We start from the raw sequence: 22,475 nt of genomic DNA, 5'->3' as shown, positions 1-22,475 counted from the left end.
AAAATCATCAACATGCAATTGAGGAAATGAAAGAGTTGAAGAAATAGAACCCGTAGCCCGATGAAGACAACAATTTGATGACCCAGTTCCAAGTGCTGTCACAGTCATACGTTTGGTTTGGAGCGGATTAGTATTTGATACGTCTTCAACGTATCTATATAATTATTTATTGTTCCATGCTATTATATAATCTGTTTTAGATGATTTATATGCATTAATATGTTATTTTATATTATTTTTGGGACTAACCTATTAACCTAGAGCCTAGTGCGAGTTTCTGTTTTTCCATGTTTTTGAGTATTGCAGATAAGGAATATTAAACGGATTCCAAACGTAATAAAATCTACGGAATGATTTTTCTTGGACTAGAAGACACCTATAGACGTGGAGAGGGGCCAGGAGACCTACCGGGTGACGACAAGCCTGCAGGGCGCACCCTAGGGGGCGCATCCCTGGCTTGTGGGCTCCTTGCAGGCCTCCTAACCCTAATCTCTGTCCTATAAATTCCCATATATTCCCCCAATACCATAACGAGACCAAAAAATACTTTTCCGCCGCCGAGAGCCTCTGTTCTCGTGTGATCCAAAATGCGTGAGTAGTTTACCACAGACCTACGGGTCCATACCTAGTAGCTAAATGGCTTCTTCTCTCTCTTTGTTCTTCAATACCATGCTCCTGATGATCTTCATGGAGATCTATTCGATGTAATACTCTTTTGCATTGTGTTTGTTGAGATCCAATGAATAGTGGGTTTATGTTCAGATTATCTATGAATATTTTTTGAGTCTTCTCTGAATTCTTATATGCATGATTTCATATCTTAGCAAATATCTTCGAGTTATGGTTTGGTTTAGCCAACTAGATTGGTAATTCTTGCAATAGGAGAAGCGCTTAGTTTTGGGTTCAATCTTGCAGTGTCCGCACCCAGTGACAAAGTAAGGTTAGCAAGGCACATATTGAATTGTTGCCATCGAGGATAAAAATATGGGGTTTTCATCATATTGCTTGAGTTTATCCCTCTACATCATGTCATATTACTTAATTGTTACTCTGTTCTTCATGAACTTAATACTCTAGATGCAGGTAGGTGTCGGTGGATGTGTGGAGTAATAGTAGTAGATGCAGAACCGTTTTGGTCTACTTGAAACGAACGTGATGCCTATATGCATAATCATTGCCTTGGATATCTTCATAAATATTCTCTATTCTATCAATTGCTCGACAGTAATTTGTTCACCCACCCTATTATTTTCCTTTATGAGAGAAGCCTCTAGTGAAACCTATGCCCCCGGGGCTATTTTCCATATTATACTTTCAGATCTATAAACCATAAATACCAAAAATATATTGCTGCCATTTATTTACTTTTGTTTTACTTTTAGTTCTACCAATCTTTTATGTCTATCTCTATCAGATCTCATCCTTTCAAATAAATGTGAAGGGATTGGCAACCCATTTTTAGCGTTGTGTGCAAGTGTTTCATTGTTTGTGTAGGTGCTAAGATTGGGGCCTTGCTTGTTCCTCCTACTGGATTGATACCTTAGTTCTCAACAAACTGAGGGAAATACTTATCTACTTTGATGCATCACCATTTCCTCTTCAAGGGAAAACCAACGCAATCTCAAGAAGTAGTAGTATTCAAACCAAAGGACACATAGTCTAGGGACAGATAGTCCCGACCGTAGTGTCCTTGAGCAAAGGACACACAATCCTGGCCCAACACTCTTGGTTAGTCTTGAGGGTAAATTTCCAAACCCTCACAAACTCGGTCACCCAATCATCCACAATTGACTACTGGATGCTCTAGGCCATGACGCCAAACCGTCTTGAGGATGCACAGTCCTCTAAGGTAGCCAGTGTTGGTTCCACACACGAACAATCTCTTCAGTGATGCTCAATCACTTTGGGTTTTTGGGTTTGGGTTTGTGTGTTTGGGTTTTCCTCACTTGATGATTTTCGCTCAGAGTCCTCGAGGATTGGGTTGCTCTAAATGACAAATGTCTGTTTTTCTCAGAGCAGCCAACCAACTAGTGGTTGTGGGGGGCGACTATTTATATCCTGGGAGCATCCCAACATGATTTGATATTAATGTCCCCAATGATATGATCGTTATGTGGATAAGATTGGGGACAGGTGGCACGCGGCGTGGCAAGGGTCGGATCTTTTAGTTGTGAAAGTCCTCATGTCTCTCATGTTCCTCAGTGATACGAAGTTCGCACTAGAGAAATCCTAACTCCTTAGTTAGTGCAATTTCTTCAACGACTAGAAGAACTTTGTCTCTGTCACTCAAGACTTTGACTAAGTTATGACAGATTTTCGAATGCTTCACTCGAAGGATTTGGTTTGTGTAGGTTTCGAGTTGAGCATCATGAGCAAATCTTTCCTTAGTATTACCCCGACCCCCTTTAACAGTACGACATTCCTATGATTCAAGAAAGAAGAAAATGAAACAGAAAGAGTAAATCTTCAAGCTTCAAAGTCTTCAGAGCATTTTCTTCGGGATACACCGAATTCTTCAATTTCAAAGTCTTCATGAGGAATAGAAATTTCTTCACTATCAAAGTCTTCAATGAATGAACAAAGTCTTCACCCAAAGACATACATTTTTAGGGGTCGATATTCTAAGAATAACTCAAACTCCTCGGCGACTTATAGACCGTGTGTACACTTAGAAACATATAGGTCTCTTAACGAATAAGTCTTCAATCCACGAAAATCACCAAGGGGCACTTACAATCTCCCCCTTTTTGGTGGTTGACGACAAATAGGTTAAGTTTTCAACGGGGATAAAAATATGAAATGTAATTACAGAGTCTGAGGAATTTGATTGCAATATATAGAGAAACTGCACGTGAAGATGTGCATATATGAGGAATTTGCTTTGGACTGCAAATGCACATTGATAAGTTATGACATGGAGATCTCCTCCTATATCTTGTAATTCATGCATGCATTTATCATATAGTATGAGGAATTTGAAATGCGTGATGAAAAATGGCGTCTGACTAATTTTAGCATGCATGTATTTAATCAACTTGAGGAATAAGCATGCGAGAAAAAATGTTCAAAAGTGTTAGACCACCACCGAGCTTAAGTTACAACTCATTAAAGAAAAACTTGAGAAGAACGAGTGTTTGTAACTTAATAAAGTTTATAATATCCCATAAGGTAGACCCTCTAGAAAACTAACTCAAGTTCTCCCCCTTTTTCATCAAGTGAAGAAAAGGGACAAAATAAGGACTAGCACCTTTGAACAATTTCAACTTGTTGATGGAGGAGGAGCGCCAGCATTCTTTGGGTCAATCTGCCTCATTGGGCCAACAACTGTGTCAATAAGATCTTCATCGTCATCAGCAGAGCGGAATGAGGAAAATGAACTACCAACCAAGTCAGGAACCAGGATCTTCTTGAATTTCTTCTTTGGTGGCCATGAGCAGTCGAAGTCCCGAATGAACTCCATTTCTTTCAGTTCCTCACAAGTCTTGAGGAGTGACAAGATGGCCCAAGTGTTATCAAATACTTCGTAGTAACGGTTTTTCTTCAGAGCATTCAGAGTTGTGTTGAGGGTTTTCACAATGGAGCCAAGTTGACACATAACCCACTTATGGTTTCGATCAACTTTCTGATGAAGACCGAGGAGAAGCTCTCGGTCAGTCATCACTCATGGGATAGTTGGGCTTGAAGCTTTTGCCTTACCACCAGACTCATGTGATGTTGTGTCATCATTGGTAGAATATGCTGCAGCCTCACGAAATTGACCATCCAGCGGCCGAGTTCTTTCATCGATCACTGATTTTCCCTTTCCTTCAATCAGTTCAAAAGATTTCTTTAGGACTTCGGGAAGACGCAAGTAGCTGAGATGATTCAGATAATCATCCTGATAGTGTATGGAGGATCTGGTCCTGATGAATTTCATGATCCAAGGTGCATATATCTTCAGCTCAAATGGTGACAAAGCATTTGTGGCCAATGTCCTCATTAAGAAATCGTGATGATTTACCTGGATACCATGAATGATGTTAAAGAGCATATTCTTCATCATGCCCACACCATCTTCTTCACAGTCATGACCTTTGATAGGAGTGATGGTTTGGGCCAAGATCTTGTACACAATCTTGGGCACATATTTCAATTCCTTCACCAGGACTTGAGTCCTTGGAGCCTTGCCAGGAGCTAATGGCTTCATGAATACTTCCATCACATGATTTGGCAACTCTTTTTCATCATATAAAAGTCTGGCCCCTTGTGAAGGAATTGGAACTGGCACTGCACGAAGAAATTCAGTGGCTGGAGCAGTAAAGTGAGTATTCTCGGTCTTCTAGTCCAAGACCCAATAATTGATGTTTTTGTGGTCGTCAGAGATATGCAGGCTAGCATAGAATTGAAGAAGAAGCTCTTCGTTCCAATCGGAGATGATGGTGCAGAATTGAAGTAACCCTGCATCTTAAAGAACATTCAGAGCTGGAGTAAAGCAAGGAATGTATTCCATATCTCCATGAGGAATATATCCATGGTGGAAGAACTTGTTTTTGTCAACAAACACCGCACTGTAGTAGTTGAGTTGTCTGCTTGTCCAAAACCTCTTGTGCCTGATGCAAAGTTTTTCATATGGATTTGCACCAATGAAGAAATGGTGCTGATCATAGAAATTTGCTTTCTGAAACTTCGACCTCTTCGAGCAAGTCCAGCGAGGCTTTGGTTGAAGATTTTAATCATCCTGAGGAATTTTAGCCACCACAAATGTTGTCTGAGGATTTGCAACAAGTGGTTCATCAGCAGTTTCTTCACTTTGTGCAGGAGCAGTTTCTTTAGGAAATTGTTCTTCGGTCTGAGGAATATGCTGAGCCAATGTTTCAGTTTCTGGCACAACAGTTTCTTCAACACTTTCAGTTTTATCAGCTGATGTAGCTAATTCTTGCTCCAGGGCAGACTTCATTAGAGAGCTCTTTTCTTCACTACAAGGAATATGCTAGTACACGATGCTATTTTTTCGTCGCTACATCGTCATGGATTTTCATTTACGACGATTGCACGACGAAAAACCAAGCGTCGAAAACGGAGCGTCAGAAATGAACAGCAACGACGTTTTGGTCAAAATCGTCGTAACTTTACGATGATTCCTGGATTGTCGTAACCTTTACGATGATCCTAAATCATCGCTGACAACCAAACCCAGTCCTACATGGCAGTCCTACGTGGCAAAATTACGACGAAATCAAAACGTCATGGCTGAAATCAGCCCAACCCATTTCAATTGATCATATGGGCTGGTTTATTTTTTTAGGCTTTTTCTTATTGGGCTTCTTTTTGGGCCTTAGCCTATTTACAGCCACTTTAGTAAAAAAAAAATTCAAATTTTGATTTGTGGCCTTTTACTTTCTATTGATTTTCATTTTTGGCCATTTTATTTTTGTACTGGTCCCACATGTCATGTTGATCTCAAAATTAGTACTACACGTTAGAAATTTCACATTTTGTCAAATAAATATCATAACTTGGTCCCCTTGTCAAATTGCCATTTCATAGGTATTCAAATCACATTCATAATCAATATTTCAAACAGGATAGGAGGCAAATGAAATTCGTCCAAACCAACATTAAATTTGTCTATTACAATCTTTACACTACACCACAACCTAGATATACCTACTACTGCCTACTATTACAATAGATATGTTACTCTTTGTTGATACGCTTCATAGCTTTGTACTTCACTTGTGCAAAAACCTTGTAGTTTCTGCAAGCTGGACACCTGCACAAGCATGATAGGCATTCAATTAGCAGAAATAAAATAAGACGGAAACAAATAGCAACTTTGTTATCATGAGGCATGTTTAGGCTTCAACTATGTTACTATAGGTAAGCGATCTGCACATTATGTGGCTATACAATATACCTAAGACTACTATATTGACAGCGGACACGGTTGATCTGCAACTCGTGCTAATTCCGTTAACGATAGCAGCAAGTAAAACTGTCCTCCACTTTACATATTACACATGTTTGGTTACAATTAGGACTGATAGTGCAATGTCCATGCTTGGCTATAATTAGGACTGATAAATCAGGTTCTAATTCCCATGTTTCGTTCAGGATGTCAAGATAGTCTAGTTTGTAGTGCATTGCCTCCAGATAGCCTAGTTTTTGCAGCTGCACTTTTTGGGGACAATGGTGGACGGTTATAATCAAATTCAAATTTGGTTATATAATTGTAGAATGGCATGTTATATCATGTTCTTCTACGGAGAAAGCGATGCATCCCTCACAAAGAATCAAACTCATAAGCATGCATTATGTCTCCCACTAGATTTTTTCCCACCCAAACACAAGACGTAAGACGGAGAGGTGAACCGAAGGATAAAAATACCTGATAGAGATCAGCTGACTTGACAAAATCAATGATTGCTGCAACGGCTTCCTCCTTTGCAGCACCGATTCCGTCGGCCTCATCAGTCGATCCATCGAACGTGGCCAGGTACTTGTTCAGAAACTTGAAGTACTCCTTGGCCATGCTGACAATCATATCATCATAACAAGAATGGAATGCATCAGTATACAATCTTGCCATGTCACTTACACACTGGGGTAAAAAAAACCGCAAGAAACTTGTGGAAGTAAAGAGCGAATGCGATGATGGTACCCCTTTTGGTCCTTGAGTTTAAAGTCAAAGGCCGGTATGACACTAGATCAACCTGAAGTACTACTTAGTTAAACCCACTGACCACAACAAACTTAGCTTGAGAACACACAATTCATAGATCCATAGCCTGACATCGACCAATCCTTTTGAATGATGCACGATAAAAATAAAACACAAAAGTTGCACGGATGATAGGGTGTTCAGTGCTCACTCTCCACAGATCCTATCGTCAACCATAAAGCACAAGAAAACCATATGAGTAAATGAGCATAGTACCAGGCCAGCTTCCGTCGTAGCCATAAAGCTCATTCATGATGGTTGACATGCCCACAGCAGGTGGACTGATTATTCCGATCACCATGAAATCGTTGTTCTCTATCAGATACTGCAAAACAGGGGAAACAAAAACATGAATTCAAAGTTCATGTGTGCCATTCAGTGACCAACAATTCACAATTTCAGCAATATAATAGATCATAGCCTGTGAATTCACAACAACAACAACCTGTTTTAAGGATCAGCTTCCTCATCACAACACATCAGAACAGACCTACTGGACTGAACTATGTACTAAATGCTAGTAGTACAACTTAATGCAAGGAAGTATCAAGTACAGCCAGCAATGAGACATATTATGAAGCTAATTCATACTGTTGCTAGGAAGTACAACCATCTCCTCCAAACCTCAACGACTTTTAACACGACCGACTATGAGTTAGGTGATTGCTAGGAACAGGATACAGAGCTATGGTATGTACAAGAAAGGGAGAAAATATGGGGTCTAGTCTGGTGTCAGCTTTCTCTGAACAAACAACAACATGGGATCCGCTATGCTGACCTAAAACTACTGTCCAGGGATACAATCGAGCCACCGTTGCATACTGACCATGTGGGATGCTTGAATTCCCAGACCTTCATATGCCACGTCGGTACAAGGCATAGAATTCAACTCGCCCACAAGTTCACTGCGTGCACTGCCATATTTGTCTGAAATGGTAGTCCCTTCTTCCAAGCACCAATTACTTCTATCTATTTAATATAAAAGCATACAAATTAAATCCCAATTTTAGGAACTGACTAACTAAATGGTAGAGTCGTACTTGGTTTATCTGGTCAATACACTACTACATAATTGGCTGATACAGTTCTTGAGTTCTCAATCTAACTCTTTTTCTGTCCAGCATCAATGGAGTCTTACATGATTTCAACTGGCAAAATAAATAGCGTTCAACTACAAAAGTCGACAAAAACGGAAAATTGAATATGAACATTTTTAAACAGACTTTTTATTGTCCCCTGATAACTATTGAGTTAAAGAACAACCTTTGATGACCGTGGTTGGATATGCCGACATGTTAACTACTGTTGTCAAGATATATGATATACATACATGGTAAATAGAACAATATGAAGTGAAGAGAAATCACATTCCGGTGCTGCACCTCTTGGGTGCCCTACCATTAGCCCATGAATTGAGGTTCTTTTCCTCCCACGTTCCAGCCTACAAGTGCAAAGTGAAAACACATCAGAAAACAGTATATTTGCACTAAGCAGTGTAACCATCCCAAAAGATAATTACATCGAGAAAAATAGGCACCTACTATAGATGGTATGCGACATCAAGAGAAGTAAATTTGTCCAAAAACTCTTAACTCAGAAGTTATAAGGCCGTTCCAGAATTTCTTGGTACCAGCATACGTTATTCTATATCTCTAATTAACTCAACCAAATCATAGATTATTACTAGTGTTGCCATGTGCACCAGCTAGACAGAGTGAATGCACCTAACAATGCACTTACAGCAAACGGATCGAACACGGCGCTAGAAAGGCAAGGAAATTACAGATTTGCCAATATGAAGGCGATTTATGACTGTGAATCGGCACTTCCTAGTGTATAAACTTAGATGCGGCTATGTGAGAGATTAGACCATAAGCTCATATCCCATTAATACTTACAACTTGCAATACTTTTAGAAGAAATGTAGTCCTGTCTCCTGTGTAACCACCATGGATTGTCGCCGGTTGTGTTAATGAGAGATTCAGAGTTGCTTGTTCTTTTGCCGATTTTGTATGTACTAGTGCGAGGCCGATGCACCAGCAGCAGTTGCTATCAAACAAAGCCAAAGCGATTTAACAAAAGGAGACTGGCTGCTGGTGGACACACACGGGACAGGCTTGCTAAATGCTAACCCAACAGTACTTAAACAGCTAGTTCTGTTGTCAAGTGCTTTAATCCTGCTTACTTTTGATAAGATAATCCAAGGAGGAACTGATTGATCAAACTGTGCGCTTTCGATTAAGCCAGTGAAATGTTGACCCAAAGACAATCGTAAAAAGGTTACTCGTATGGGCGATGAGGGGCCGATAAATCTAAGCGAATATACAAGGACAGACAGATCTGCACAACAGATGGATGCGGCCCCAGATCTGATCTGATCTGATTAAAGCGCTCGCCCGCCTTAGCTGTGGAGGCTAAGAGAAAAATAATGCAGGGAGGAGTACTAAAGACAACAGTAACAAAGATGCCGCGGCAAGGACATAGCAAAGCAAAGCGAGTGAGAAAGAGAAGGATGATGGTGGCCTAGCCAAGTAAGTTTGGCCCCATCACGATCTCAACTAATGGACAGAGGGGTATACAGTTTGCGAACTAGCATAAACACGGAGTGTATAACAGACTGACAGACATCGAACTTATCCAAAAAATGTTTGACAAACAAATAACAGACAACATTCATCAACAAACTGTAAATACGAATAAGAAAACCCGCAAGGCTACACAATACATTCATCAACAAACTGTAAATACGAATAAGAAAACCTACAAGGCTACACACTAGTAAGGCATAAGACCCCATTTAAGTCACCAGCAATCCGCAATCACATACCCAGCAGAACAACAGGCCTACAACAGAAGTTAAAAACCCTAAGGACACGGAACCGGTGTAAGACAGAGCTATCGCCTATGATAAAGTGGGGATAGCAAACCCTAGCCCCTTGCTAGGACACTACCCATAGACAATCCACGGGACAACGCTAGTGAGTAGAAGGGAAATCGGGGCAGGATCGGAACCTTGCGGAGGGCGGTGGCGAGCTCGCCACGGGCGAAGTTGGCGGCGGCGGCGGTGCTGAGCGGCATGTTGTTGCGGAACTGGTAGAGGTGGAGGTTGTTCTGGATGAACTCGGTGAACTGCACACTGTTTCCGCCCCGCGCCCCCAAGAACTGGCAACTAAGACGCAGAGCAGCATTCATCTTATCGAATTTCTGATCAAAAGATTGCTCCTTGTTTGTTCGCTTGTTCCCACTTAGATGTCTTCCTCCACTGCGACTACAAATTACTTATATGATTAAGTGCTCATATGTAGGATCAGACACAATTGTACAAAGATAGCAAGTGGATATACAGGAAACTTCCAAGTATGCAGCATCATACCTTCCAGTATACAGGAACCACTCCCCATGGTCCTCATCGTCTATGTAACCACCTGAGAGCGCTACTCACTGAGCACCATGTTCGGACTGGCCAGCAATACCAACCACATGATGCAGGATTCAACCAGCGCAAGCCTGTGATTATACTAGCAGCAGCAGAGCGAGGATGGATTTAGTCATGGGCATTTATTAATTTGATCAAAACTGACGGCGGAGAACACGGGAGGGGATGGGGGGATTGAGCAGTGCTCATGGTGACAGGGCGATCGGGGAGCTTCATGCAGAAGACGGAGCTGAAGTTCTTGCCGCCGATCTCGAGCGCGTTGTCCTCGTCGTCTTCGTCCTGTTCCTCGTTGTCGTGGTCGTCCCCACCGCCGGCGGCGGCGCTATTCCCGTCGAGCAGCTCCTGGCGGCGCCGCGCCTTGTCCTGCTCGGAGAGGGTGGCGTCAGCCTCGATCTCGCGGATGGTGGCGAGGAGGCCGCTCCCGCCGCCGGCGCCCCCGGGGGCTGCGGTGGGGGCAGGCGCCGGGGCGGACAAGTGGGACGCGCCCTCGCCGCTGCAGTCGGGGCAGGCCCAGCCGGCCGCATTGGTGAGTGCGGGGGGCTTCGAGAGGCACGGGGAGTGCCACGGCGTCGCGCAGGTCGCGCACCACAGCAGCTCCACCTCCGGCGGCGCCGCCGCGCGGCACACCATGCACACCACGTCCCCGTCGCACGGCAGGTCGGGCATCTCGCTCCTCCTCCTCGTTGGCAGCGGCGGCGGGCTGGCCTCGTCGCCATGTGCACGAGCTAGAGTTTCGGGTGCGGGTTAGAGATGTGGAGGTTGGACTCGGTGGCTGGGGAGAGGAGAGGGTTGGGTGTGCCGGGAGTGGGGCAGAGGTCGAAGGCCAATAGGTCATCGGTGGGGGTTGGCCGCCGCCGGCTGGTTGGGTGGATCTGGGATTCGGGGGGAGGAGGAAGACACAACAAAGGAGGTGGTGCTGGTACGTGAGGAGCAAAGCCTAGGGTTTGGTGAGCTGGTGGGTTGGATGAACGGATGGATGAATGTTTGACACATCATGATCCATGCCATAGCAGATTCCACCAATCAGAATTAAGTTTATATATTTTTTTGGTTTTTGTTGGTTTTTCTTATATTTTATCCTCTTATAGTTTGTTACTAGCAAAAATGCCCGTGCGTTGCAACGGGAAACAAAAATATTACGTTATAGCCAAACAAGTATGGCTCAATACCTCAACATATGAGCATCCTCTATTTTTTCTACTTAACATGGTGACCCATCATGTTGCCACTTATTTTTTCTCCCATCCGCGTTAATGATGGTCGTGGTGTTTATGTGATCAAATTGTGTTCACTCTCTTTTTTCTGAAATACAGTTTTTCTCAACGTTGTTTTTTACTTGATAGAGATTTTCTTCGAATTCACTGATATGTCTTGAATAAATGGTCATTTTAAAAATCATGAACATTTTATATTTGCTGAATTGTGAATCATTTTATAACATGTGAACATTTTTTAAAAATCATCCATTTTTTAACCGTGAACATTTTATTATTTCTTGAACCTATGTTTCAATTCCCAAACATTCTATGGTTTCATGAACAATTATTTTCGCAACTCAAAAAAATTGGAATTTTGAAAAATCATAAATGAATTTAAAGAAGGACAAAATAAATTTAAATAATAAAACATGGGCTGGCCCATGAACTCGTGTTTGCTGCTATAAAAAGAGGAAAATATTGTTCATGCGATCAAGTTTTGTCGATTGATGTATACTTATCTTTTGTCTGAAATGCATGGACAGTTTTTTATTCAGTGAACATTTTTTGCATCGATGAACTCTTTGGTAAATGGGGAACTAATTTGGGTATTCGTAATTTTTTTAGTTTTTCTCAACATTTTTAAAATTCATAGACATTTTATGCATTATTTTATAATACGAGGAAAAAAAATTGAAACCATCAACATTTTTTGAATCCGTGAACATTTTCTGATTTTCTGAACCTTTGTTTAAACGTCCAAACGTTCTATGATTTCATGAACATTTTTTTTTCAAAACTAAAAAAATTGAATTTCTGAAAATCACGAATTAATTTAAAGGAAAAAAATTGAAATAATAAAACATGGGCTGATCCATTAACCCATGTTTGCTGCTATACCAAGGGAAATAATAGGGATGACAAAAATTGTGGCCACCAGGGCTCGAACCTGGGTTAGCTGTGAGGAAAACAAGCACTCTGGCCATCAGACCGCGAGCACGCTGATGACCGTTTAAGTTCTTGTACCTTAATAACCTTAGACAACGACGACTTTGACAGAAAAGGTCCGAACCGTTTTTTCACTTATGGATGACATTGGTGGGTAATTTTAGCCAACTTCGGGGGTAGTTTAAATGACTGACGACCAGAAACCGAATTTTCTTTATTATTAGGGAGAGATAATGACCCAACATTGTCCACATGTGTGTATGTTGGTATGACAAACAATGTTGTCTAAGAGATTTTACATTTTGTTTACACAAAAAAACAATTTTTTATTTTTAAAGTGCGAGATAATAGGTTTGTTATAAAGAACCTACCAAATCTTTGTTGTAAAAATGTAATAACTCATTTAAAAAAATATTAGACCATATATTATGTATAATATAAAATATTATGACAAACCACAAACCAGCCCATTAACAAGCATGAAGGATAAAATATCAGCCCAATATAAAAGTAAGATGAAAAATAGCCCAACAGAAAAATGATATAAAAAACAGTTTAATACATGGATGAGGTGGGATAGAATGGACCCACGAGTGACATGTCAAACTTAGTTAGAACATGTTACGACATTTTTATAATCGTCGTAAAAGTTATGACGATCTCATCTTATGCGGTTACGACGTTTTTGACTCACATCGTCGTAATTTATATGTAGATTAGATCCACTCAAACGGTTTACGATAATCTCGGATGAAATCGCCATAGATTTATGACGAATTCATCAACGACGTCTTAAAAAACATCATGTATGAGCATATTTCTTGTAGTGCTTCTGATCCACTCAGAACTTCAATGGCTGTAGGGGACTCAAACTACTTGAGGAATTGGAGGGACCAATTGCGAATTGGGATGAGCCTTTTCCCAAACGTCATTAGGTATCACTGGTGTGTTGCAGCCAATGTCCACATCATCGTCCTTTACTTGAGCAGTCATCTCTATTTTCTGAGGAGAAGGAGTTGAGGCTTGAGGAATTTGATGATCTTCAATTTCCTCATTAATGGGTGTGGAAGTAGCAGAGCAATTTTCTTCCATTTCTTCATCCATTGCTTGGATGACATCTGATGACCCACAAGTATAGGGGATCAATCGTAGTCCTTTCGATTAGTAAGAGTGTCGAACCCAACGAGGAGGAGAAGGCTCTGATAAATGGTTTTCAGCAAGCTAATAACTGCAAGCACTGAAAGTAGCGGTAACAAGTGATGGTGTAGTGAGGTGAAACGTAGCAAGCGAAAAGTAACAAGTAACAAGTAGTAGCAACGGTGCAGCAAGTGGCCCAATCCCTTTTGTAGCAAGGGACAAGCCTGAACAAAGTATTATAAGAGGAAAATTGCTCCCAAGGACACACAGGAATTTCAGTCATGCTAGTTTCATCATGTTCATATGATTCGCGTTCGTTACTTTGATAGTTTGATATGTGGGTGGACCGGCGCTTGGGTACATACCTTACTTGGACAAGCATCCCACTTATGATTAACCCCTCTCGCAAGCATCTGCAACTACGACAAAAGAATTAAGACAACATCTAACCATAGCATTAAACTAGTGGATCCAAATCAACCCCTTACGAAGCAACGCATAGACTCGGGTTTAAGCTTCTGTCACTCCAGCAATCCATCATCTACTTACTACTCCCCAATGCCTTCCTCTAGGCCCAAATATGGTGAAGTGTTTTGTAGTCGACGTTCACATAACACCACTAGAGGAAGAACATCATATAGCATATCAAAATACCGAACGAATACCAAATTCACATGACTATTATTAGCATGACTTATCCCATGTCCTCAGGAACAAAAGTAACTACTCAAAAAGCATAATCATAATCACGATCAGAGGTGTAATGAATAGAATCAAGGATCTGAACATAAACTCTTCCACCAAGTAATCCAACTAGCATCAAATACAAAGAGTAATCAACACTACTAGCAACCTTACAAGTACCAATCAGAGTCGCGAGACGGAGATTGGTTACAAGAGATGAACTAGGGATTGGAGAGGAGATGGTGCTAATGAAGATGTTGATGGAGATGCCTCCCCTCCGACGAGAGGAGTGTTGGTGATGACGATGGCGACGAATTTCCCCTCCGGGAGGGAAGTTTCCCCGGCAAGATCGTCCTACCGGAGCCCTAGATTGGATGTGCTCAAGTTCCGCCTCGTGGTGGCGGCGAAACCACGGAAAAGCTCCCGAATGATTTTTTTCAAGAACGAAACCCTTCATATAGCAAAAGAAGGGGGCCAGTGGGCCGCCAGGGTGCCCACAAGCCCTGTTGCCGCGGCCAGGGGGGTAGGCCGCGGCAACCAGGCTTGTGGGCCCCTGGTTGCTCCCCTGTAACACTTCTTTCGCCCATTATTTTTATCAAATCCAAAAAAAATCCACGTTGATTTTCTGGAAATTTGGAGTTGCGCAGAATAGAGCACTCGGACTTGCTCCTTTTCTAGTCCAGAATTCCAGTTGCCGGTATTCTCCCTCTTTAAATAAACCTTGCAAAATAAGAGAGAAAAGGCATAAGTAAGGTTTCACCAAGTATAATAACAGTCCATAAAGCGATAAATATCAACATGAAAGCATGATGCAAAATGGACGTATCAACATCCTCCTCACCAAAGGGCACCATCATATAGGCAGGTGCAACATTGAGAGGGGTTGCATCAATTGGAGCAATTGAAGAAGTTGTCAAAGTCCTCAAGCATTTTGCCCGTGAGGACTCTGAAGCTGTTGATGCCTTTCTCTTCTTGGCTTATTTTTCACTACTTCAGTTTTATTCACTTCTGATGCAGAAGGCAGAGTGATTTCCTTCACTGTTGAAAACTATGGTGGAGGAGCATTTTCTTCAGGTATAGGATATTCTTCAGGTGGCCTGGAAGGTTCATCAGCAACAGGTTCTTCAACATTTTCATCAGCCAGTTGGATAGTGTAGCTATCCTGAGGAATTGATGCTTGGTTGGCGCTGCAACCCAGTTGTTATACTCTGCTATGGCTTAAGTAGCAGCCTTGACGAATCTGACATTGGCTCCTTTCCTTTCAGTATGATAGCTTGTGAATTTCTCACAGAGGGTTTTGATTTCACCTTGAGTGGAGACAAGTTTCTATGGCGTCATGGTCCGAAGATTTTGTTGCAAGTACTTCTCCTTTTGAAAGTTTGCCTTTATAGCTTGTTTGGCTTGCTGGCCTTCCATTTCTCTTCATTGATGAATGTGGCCACCATGTGACTAGGTCCAGGTGGAAGCTTCAAATCATCAGTGGGTGTCTTGGGATCTTTGTACCAAAGATCGATGAAGTCAAGTACCACCTTCGGATCAAGTGCGAGAGGAATGGGGGTACCTTTTGCGTGGGCGACTCTTTCTTGTTTGTTTCTGATGATGGCTTAAAGTGTTTCATCATTATATTCATCATCATCCTCTGATGTAGAGGGAACATTGCGGACAACTCTGTTCGGGCTGGGCCTCGTTTCTCTCCCAGCAGTCATCTTTTTCTTCTGTATGCCACCTAAAGACTTATGTGTAAGACCAGAGGCAGATGGTCTTGACGAAATTGGGGTCCCTGTTGGATGCTAACTTGACTTGGGTTGCGGAGGAAGTGAAGACTTTGCTGCAGTTGAGGACATTGCAGCAACACTTGGAGTTGGCTGAGGATTTTGCTATTTTGATAGTGCTATTGAGGACTTGGGCTGTACACCTGGTTTCTTCATCATAGACTTCTTGGGAAGTGGCTCAAAGGCAGAGGCCTCAACAACAGAGGAGGAGGCAACAGTACCTGCAGTAGCAGATTGAAAGTGCATTATATCGACTAGAGGGGGGTGAATAGGCGATTTTTACAAATTCATCACGCAGGAAATTCCTAGAGAGGAAAGTCCTCTTTCATGAACTGAGTGCAGCGGCAATAGTACTATGACAAATGTGAAAAAGTGACTACAGCAAAGTACTCAGGGTGAATTGAGATAGGTTCGGTTTGCATAGGTCACGTATACAGGGATAAGCAGGTGATGACTAACTCACGTGAAGAATTTGAGGTGAGGAATTAGGAGAAAGTCTTCAGTCAAATTCTTCAAACATTAGAGATGAAAGTCTTCAACATGCAATTGATGAAATGAAAAGGGTTGAAGAAATAGAACCAATAGCTTGATGAAGACAATGGTTGATGACCCAGTTCCAACTATTGTGACAATTGTACATTTGGTTTGGAGCGGCTTGGTATTGAAACCAAAGGACACATAGTCCTGGGACACACAGTCCCTACCATATTCTCCTTGAGCTAGGGAAACACAGTCCTCACTCAACACTCGCGGTACTTCTTCAGGGCAGACTTCAAAACACTACTAGGAGAAAGGCTACCAGTAGTGCTGATTTTACCCTTTCCAGTAGCGTTGGGGCCAACGCTACTGCTAACGCGCTATAGCAAACTTGTTAGCAGTAGCACTGGATTAAAAGCGCTACTGGTATCTACGTTAGCAGTAGCGCTAGAATAAATAAAGCGCTACTGCTAAGCCAGTGCTACTCCTAGTATTCCAGCGCTACTATTAATATTCCTGCTTTCAATATTTAATTCCCATCCTTTTTGTGCCCCCTCTACGTATTTGTGCATGCTCTAAACAATAGTTTCATCATATCATAATAAACATGCATTATTCTCATCATATCATACACATAAAGTATCATGTCATATAACTCATCATCATCTTACGTACTCGTCTAACAACTCATCATCATCTTAATCATATACCAAGTTAAAATCTCACAAAATAGAAAAACATAATAACAGTCATCTTATGCATGCTTTTCAATCGATCATACCAAGTTAATATAAACCAGAAAAACTTGTCTCTCGTAAGACGTAGACCTCGCTCCTAGGTATAATATCATAAAACAGAATAACACATATGGCTTGTGATGAAGCACAGAGATCCAACGGTCTCCAACTTGTGGCTTGTGATCCTTCTTTATTTCTCTCCATGCTTCAATTCACAGCCTTTTTGATTCGCGGTCAGTCGAGTATGGAGCATCGAACTCAGCCCTCAGCGGGTTGTAATTTTCATATGACCTTCTTGGTGCATCAACACACGCACTACATGATTCGGCAATTGTTGTTGAAGAGCATGATAATAACCTAGTTAGCACAATGTAATCAACACCATTTATGTAATAGTAGAACGTACTTAATTAGCACACTCTTACCAAGATATTTTGGCGGATGTCATTCGCCCTCAACCTATACACTATGGCATGTAAAATGTATAATTTGGGCCAATTCCCAAATTATACGGACAGTTATCCCTACAAACCAGGACACCAACAAGAAAGTAGAGAAGAACATCCTTCTCCTCCCAAGTTAGATGTGATCCATACGTGTAGTGTGTCATGTCAATTAATTTCCGTAATTCACTCAAAGAAACGAAATAAGCTGTAAATCATAATTTAACAAATTTAGTTTATGGATGAACACCAACTATTTCTAAATATAGAATGGAAATTACTTGACAAATATGGTTGAGGAACTCACATGGAGGTAAAATAGGAAGCATATCGACATCCGCCAAATGTCGATGTTGCCTAGCATATTATCTTCAGGACAAAGATCGAAGGTTATTTCCATACCCTCGTGAAATCCATATGCCTTGCAAAGATCTTCCCAGTTTGGGCACCCTATTTCTGTGTTCAAAATTGAATTTGTTACTTTGATCAGAAATGTGTGGCCATGTATAGTCCTCAGGTTAGCTCTCCTCGTCTCCATACTCTCGTGGTGTTCGAAACCGAGCCTATCCAACACATATCTTCTTGCAAGGCAAGTGGGGAACTAGTCGAATTGTATAAAACAGAAATTACATGTTGAAGCAAAGAAACAGAAGTCATGCAAGCTTAAATATGAGAAAACACTTGTCATCGTTGTGTACCATAGAAACTTCGAAGGTCTCGTCAAGCTTGATGTTGAAGAACCTGTCATCTCGCAAGTGACACATGTCACAGAAACCCCGATAGTTACCGCAATATTCACACTCCTAATAATCATCATCAGACATTTCCTGTTTTAATGTGGTAATTGAACTTATAATCCGTGGAACATGTTTGTAAATGCGTAAACAACAACCGTCACACTATATCTAAAGAATTGAAGCTCTATATATAAACAGAAGCATGAATAATAAAAGGGGAACTATATTTGGTCGGAGTGTTGATTTATTCCCCTTTCCAGCAATTCTCGGGCACTCCATATGTCCTAGTTGCTAGCACTAGTAATGCCGAAATTCATGCAAATTTTTGGCATGACCTTTTGTTAAAAAGTGGACATATGAAGCGCCTGAAATTTGCCGGAACAAAAATGAATCAACATTCCGGCCAAACATAGGCCACTCAGACATTTAGAAAAAACTTGCCACAAACTTAGCACAAATGAAGAACATTGAATTACCTAATAGCAATAGCAATTAAATGACAAAAAATATAGAAATCCCCAATCCTCTTCTTCTTCTCCTCCTCTTCCTCTCCTCCTCTTCTTCTTATCCTCCTCCTCTTCTTCCTCTCCTCCTCCTCTTCTTTTCTTCTCGACCTCCTCTTATTTTCTTGTCCTAGTCTACTTCTCCTAATTTTCTTCTACTTCTGCTCTTCTTCTACTTCTCCTCTTCCTCTATTTTTCCTCTTCTTCCCATCTCCTCCTCTTCTTATTCTCCTTCTTCTTCTTCTTTCCTCCTCTTGTTCCTCTCCTTCTCTTCCTCTAATAATTCTAAAACAGAATTAACATAACAAGTAATTCTAAATATTACTAGCCCTAATAATTCTAACAAAAAAGTAGAATTAGTCTAAAACAAAATTAAAAAACATAATTCCTCCTCCTTCCTCCTCCTCTTCTTCCTCTTCTTCCTCTTGTTCTTCTCCTTCTTCTTCTTCTTTTATTCCTCCCCTTCCTCTCCTCCTCTTCTTCATCTGATTCCTCTTCTTCTCCTCCTCTTCTTCCTCACCTCCTCTTCTTCATCTCCTCCTATTCTTCTCCTCATCTTCTATAGCAGCAGTGTAGGAAGAGGGGCAGGATTACCTGGAGCGAGAGAGAGGGGCGTCGGTGTTCGACAGCGGCGGTGGCGACTGCATGAGGGGTCGGCAGCGTCCGGCGGCAGCGGCGACGACTGCAGGAGGGGCAGCGATGTACGGCGGCGGCGGCGACGACTTCAAGAGGGAGTTGGAGGTAGGAGGGAGTTGGAGGCAGGAGTGGAGGGAGAGATTTTTTTTGGCCGGTTTAGTAAACGTAGCAGTAGCGCTGGATTTAGGTCAGCGCTATTGCTAACTTATTAGTAGCGTTGGTTCTGATCCAGCGCTACTCCTGAATGCCCTATGGCACTTAGCAGTAGCGCTGGGACAAATCCAGCGCTACTGATGACATTATTTTCTTTATTATTTTTCCTTATTATTATTTTTCTTTATTATTTTCTCTAATTATTATTTTTCTTTTATTTTTATTATTTTCCTTTCCTTTTCTGTTTACTTTTGTTTTTCTTTTGTATTGCTTTCTCCTTTTTGTTTTTATCCCGACGGCCTCGCACGTAGTCGACGATGAGAACGTCTCCCTCCCGGCCACACTGCGCGAATATTACCGGAACCATGTGTTGTTTCATACACAAAATACATACATATATATAAATGATTGTTTCGCAGCTGCATCAAAGACGTTTCACATTGAGCTTATTTCCTTTCTTGTTAGTTTTGTTGATTCTTCTCTTCCGGCACCATGGAGTATGATCTTTCTTAGGTAATAGAGTCTTGATTCTTCTTTTCACGTATGCTTCATCGTCATTGTCATCTTGCCTCATCGGGTTGTCGTATTGGTCGTAGTCTTCCCCGTTGGCGACTTCATCTCGCCTCAGCTGTTGGTCGTGTCGGTTATAAAGAAGCATTGTGTCACTTGCTTAGCAGGCATCCATGGCTCAGTTTTGGCGATGACGTTAACTTTCACAGTAGCGCTCTTTGCGTCGGGTATAGACATGCTAGTGAAATACTTATTTTCTCTTACGATGGCCTTAGCCCACCTGCACGGAACATCGTTAAGCTCCCAGATCTCTTTGAAGCTTTCGTAGAATCTTTCAGTTGTGTCGTTAGAGTCGGTCACACATTCAATCGTCACCCCTGAGTTCTGATAATCAATGTCCATGTATTTGGTCTCCATGTAGAACGTGTATCCATTGATATCGTATGCCTCATAGGACACGAGTTTGGGCGTGGGGCCCTGTGCTAAGATGTGTATGAGAAACCCGGCCACACTACCCTCTTCGGGGGGATTAGCACGAACCTGCTCTTTGAACCAACGCAAGAAAGTGGTGTTGTGCTGTATAGTAAATACATCGTCTTTCTTGCGCATCCCCTAATCACGGTACTTCTTTGCGATGATTTCATTGTGTAGTGTCACATAATGATCTACCACCACTAGGTGTTGTAGCACTACTAAGTTAGCCATGTCAAAGTCACCCCGTTGATCCGAGTAGTCCACCTGCCATTCCCTCCGGCCGTTGTTGTGGCCTTCTCCTCAGAGTCTCCCATGGTGCTTGCGGACGGGAAAACCAACAACAGGGACTTCTTTGCCCATATAATTCTCACAGAAGGAGATGCACTCTTGGACGCGACATGTTACGAACGAATCCTTTGATGAAAACATTCATCCTCTCAAACGACATCATGCTGTGAAGAAATGTCGGCCCGAGGTAGATGATGTCGTCCACGATGTGGACATACAGATGCTCCATGACGTCAAAGAACGTGGGCGGGAAGTAAATCTCAAGCTTACATAGTATGACAACGATCTCTTCCTGTAGCCTTCGGAGCTGCTTGAAACTAACGGACTTCCGAGAAATAACGTTGAAGAAGTTGCTGAGACCAGTAAGCGTCTCACGGACGTGCTTGTCCATTATCCCTCTAATGGCAAATGGGAGTATATGTGTCATCATGACGTGACAGTCATGATACTTCATCCCGCTGAACCTTTTCTTCTTGGTGTCTAGAAATCTGCATATCTTCCCATAGTAAGTGGAACTGACTTTGATTCCCGTAAGGCACCTGATGAATTGATTGATCTCCTTCGAACTTAAGGTGAAGCAAGGGGGCAATAATTCTCCTCCTTCTTGTTGACTTTTCTTTCCCTTGGACCCGCCTCCGTCTCCATCTCCGTCTCCTTCGTCAACTTTTTATGGGGCATGTGGAAATCTCCCATGATCTCCAAATCCTCCAACTCTTTCCTTGCCTTGGGCCCATCCTCGTCTTCTCTGGCATGTTCATCAATGTACCAAGAAAGCTCTCGAGGACATTCTTCATGATATGCATTTCATCAAGGCAATGAGGCGTGTCATGATTGGGCCACTACTCCAAGTCCCAGAAAACAGACCTTGTTTTACATACCTTTAGCAACGGCTCCGGCGGCTTTTCCATCTTACCCGACGCGGGGCACTGTTGCCAGTTATTCAACGGTTCGTTGATTTTTGTGCCGCTCCTCTTACATGGAGGTCCTCGATGCTCAGCCAAACCATTGAATAGATCTCCACGTTTTCTCCATGGGTCATCCTTTCTGAGCGATCTACGATGCCCCATGTACACAATTTTCCCAGACCTGCCATCTTTCGTTGACGTAAGCTGCTAAGACGTTGTATCATCCATGCACCTGGTGCATCCGCAGTATCCATGGCACACATGTCCTGAGGTGTACCTGTAACTGAGATAGTCGTGCACTGTCATCATCAGCACAGCTCTCTTATAGAAATAATCACTTATGCTGGTGTCCCATGTCTTGACCATCGATTTCCATAACGTGTCTAGCTCCTCTTTCAGAAGCCCCATATATAGGTTAGTTTTATTTCCTGGTTGTTTTGGCCCTTGAATCAGCATGCTCATGTGTATGTACTTTGTCTTCATGCACTCCATGGGGGAGATTGTACATCCATACAAAGACGGGCCATGTGTTGTGGTTGGTGCTCTGGTTTCTAAACGGATTCATGCCATCGGTAAATGCACCAAGCACAATGTTCCTTGCATCTTCTCCGAAAAATGATATTCGTCGTTGAATGCTCTCCCATTAGCTAGCATCTACGAGGTGTATCAGCTTCGGATCATCTCCATCATCGGGCTTCTTCCTCTCTGCGTGCCAGTGCATGAGCTTTGCTTCTTTAGG

At 42.1% G+C, this 22,475-nt stretch overlaps 1 protein-coding gene and 1 pseudogene across 4 annotated transcripts; both read right to left on the bottom strand.

Annotated features, from left to right (window-relative positions):
- Positions 1 to 5,486: 5,486 nt before the first annotated feature.
- LOC123425791 (probable proteasome subunit beta type-2) lies at positions 5,487 to 10,437 on the bottom strand. 3 transcript variants are annotated; one of them, XM_045109529.1, is made up of 7 exons: positions 10,074 to 10,437; positions 9,713 to 9,962; positions 8,099 to 8,141; positions 7,527 to 7,669; positions 6,917 to 7,025; positions 6,368 to 6,512; positions 5,487 to 5,752 (listed from the first exon to the last, which is right to left on the bottom strand). In XM_045109529.1, exons 2-6 carry the CDS (start codon positions 9,890 to 9,892, stop codon positions 6,484 to 6,486), a joined length of 504 nt encoding a protein of 167 aa, XP_044965464.1. In that variant the 5' UTR covers positions 9,893 to 9,962; positions 10,074 to 10,437; the 3' UTR covers positions 5,487 to 5,752; positions 6,368 to 6,483. The 3 variants fall into 3 exon arrangements, with proteins under 3 accessions (XP_044965464.1, XP_044965463.1, XP_044965465.1); XM_045109528.1 differs by having other exon boundaries at positions 9,713 to 9,968; positions 10,074 to 10,234; XM_045109530.1 differs by lacking the exons at positions 5,487 to 5,752; positions 6,368 to 6,512; positions 6,917 to 7,025 and having other exon boundaries at positions 7,479 to 7,669; positions 9,713 to 9,968; positions 10,074 to 10,234.
- On the bottom strand, positions 10,262 to 11,122 carry LOC123425790 (annotated as a pseudogene). The gene has a single exon (XR_006621891.1). The product of XR_006621891.1 is annotated as an E3 ubiquitin-protein ligase ORTHRUS 2-like (transcript).
- Between the last annotated feature and the right edge of the window lie 11,353 nt (positions 11,123 to 22,475).

The sequence above is a fragment of the Hordeum vulgare genome, chromosome 2H (genome assembly GCF_904849725.1).
Source record: "Hordeum vulgare subsp. vulgare chromosome 2H, MorexV3_pseudomolecules_assembly, whole genome shotgun sequence".
Classification (NCBI taxonomy): Eukaryota; Viridiplantae; Streptophyta; class Magnoliopsida; order Poales; family Poaceae; genus Hordeum; species Hordeum vulgare.
This window is presented reverse-complemented; position numbering and strand designations above follow the sequence as displayed.

Excerpts from the sequence above, each read along its gene's own strand:
- LOC123425791 (XM_045109529.1), bottom strand. The coding sequence starts at position 9,892 with ATGAATGCTGCTCTGCGTCTTAGTTGCCAGTTCTTGGGGGCGCGGGGC. Across the intron at positions 7,026-7,526 it reads GAATTCAAGCATCCCACATG|TATCTGATAGAGAACAACGA; the intron begins GTCAGTATGCAA and ends CCTGTTTTGCAG. Across the intron at positions 6,513-6,916 it reads CTACGACGGAAGCTGGCCTG|CATGGCCAAGGAGTACTTCA; the intron begins GTACTATGCTCA and ends TATGATTGTCAG.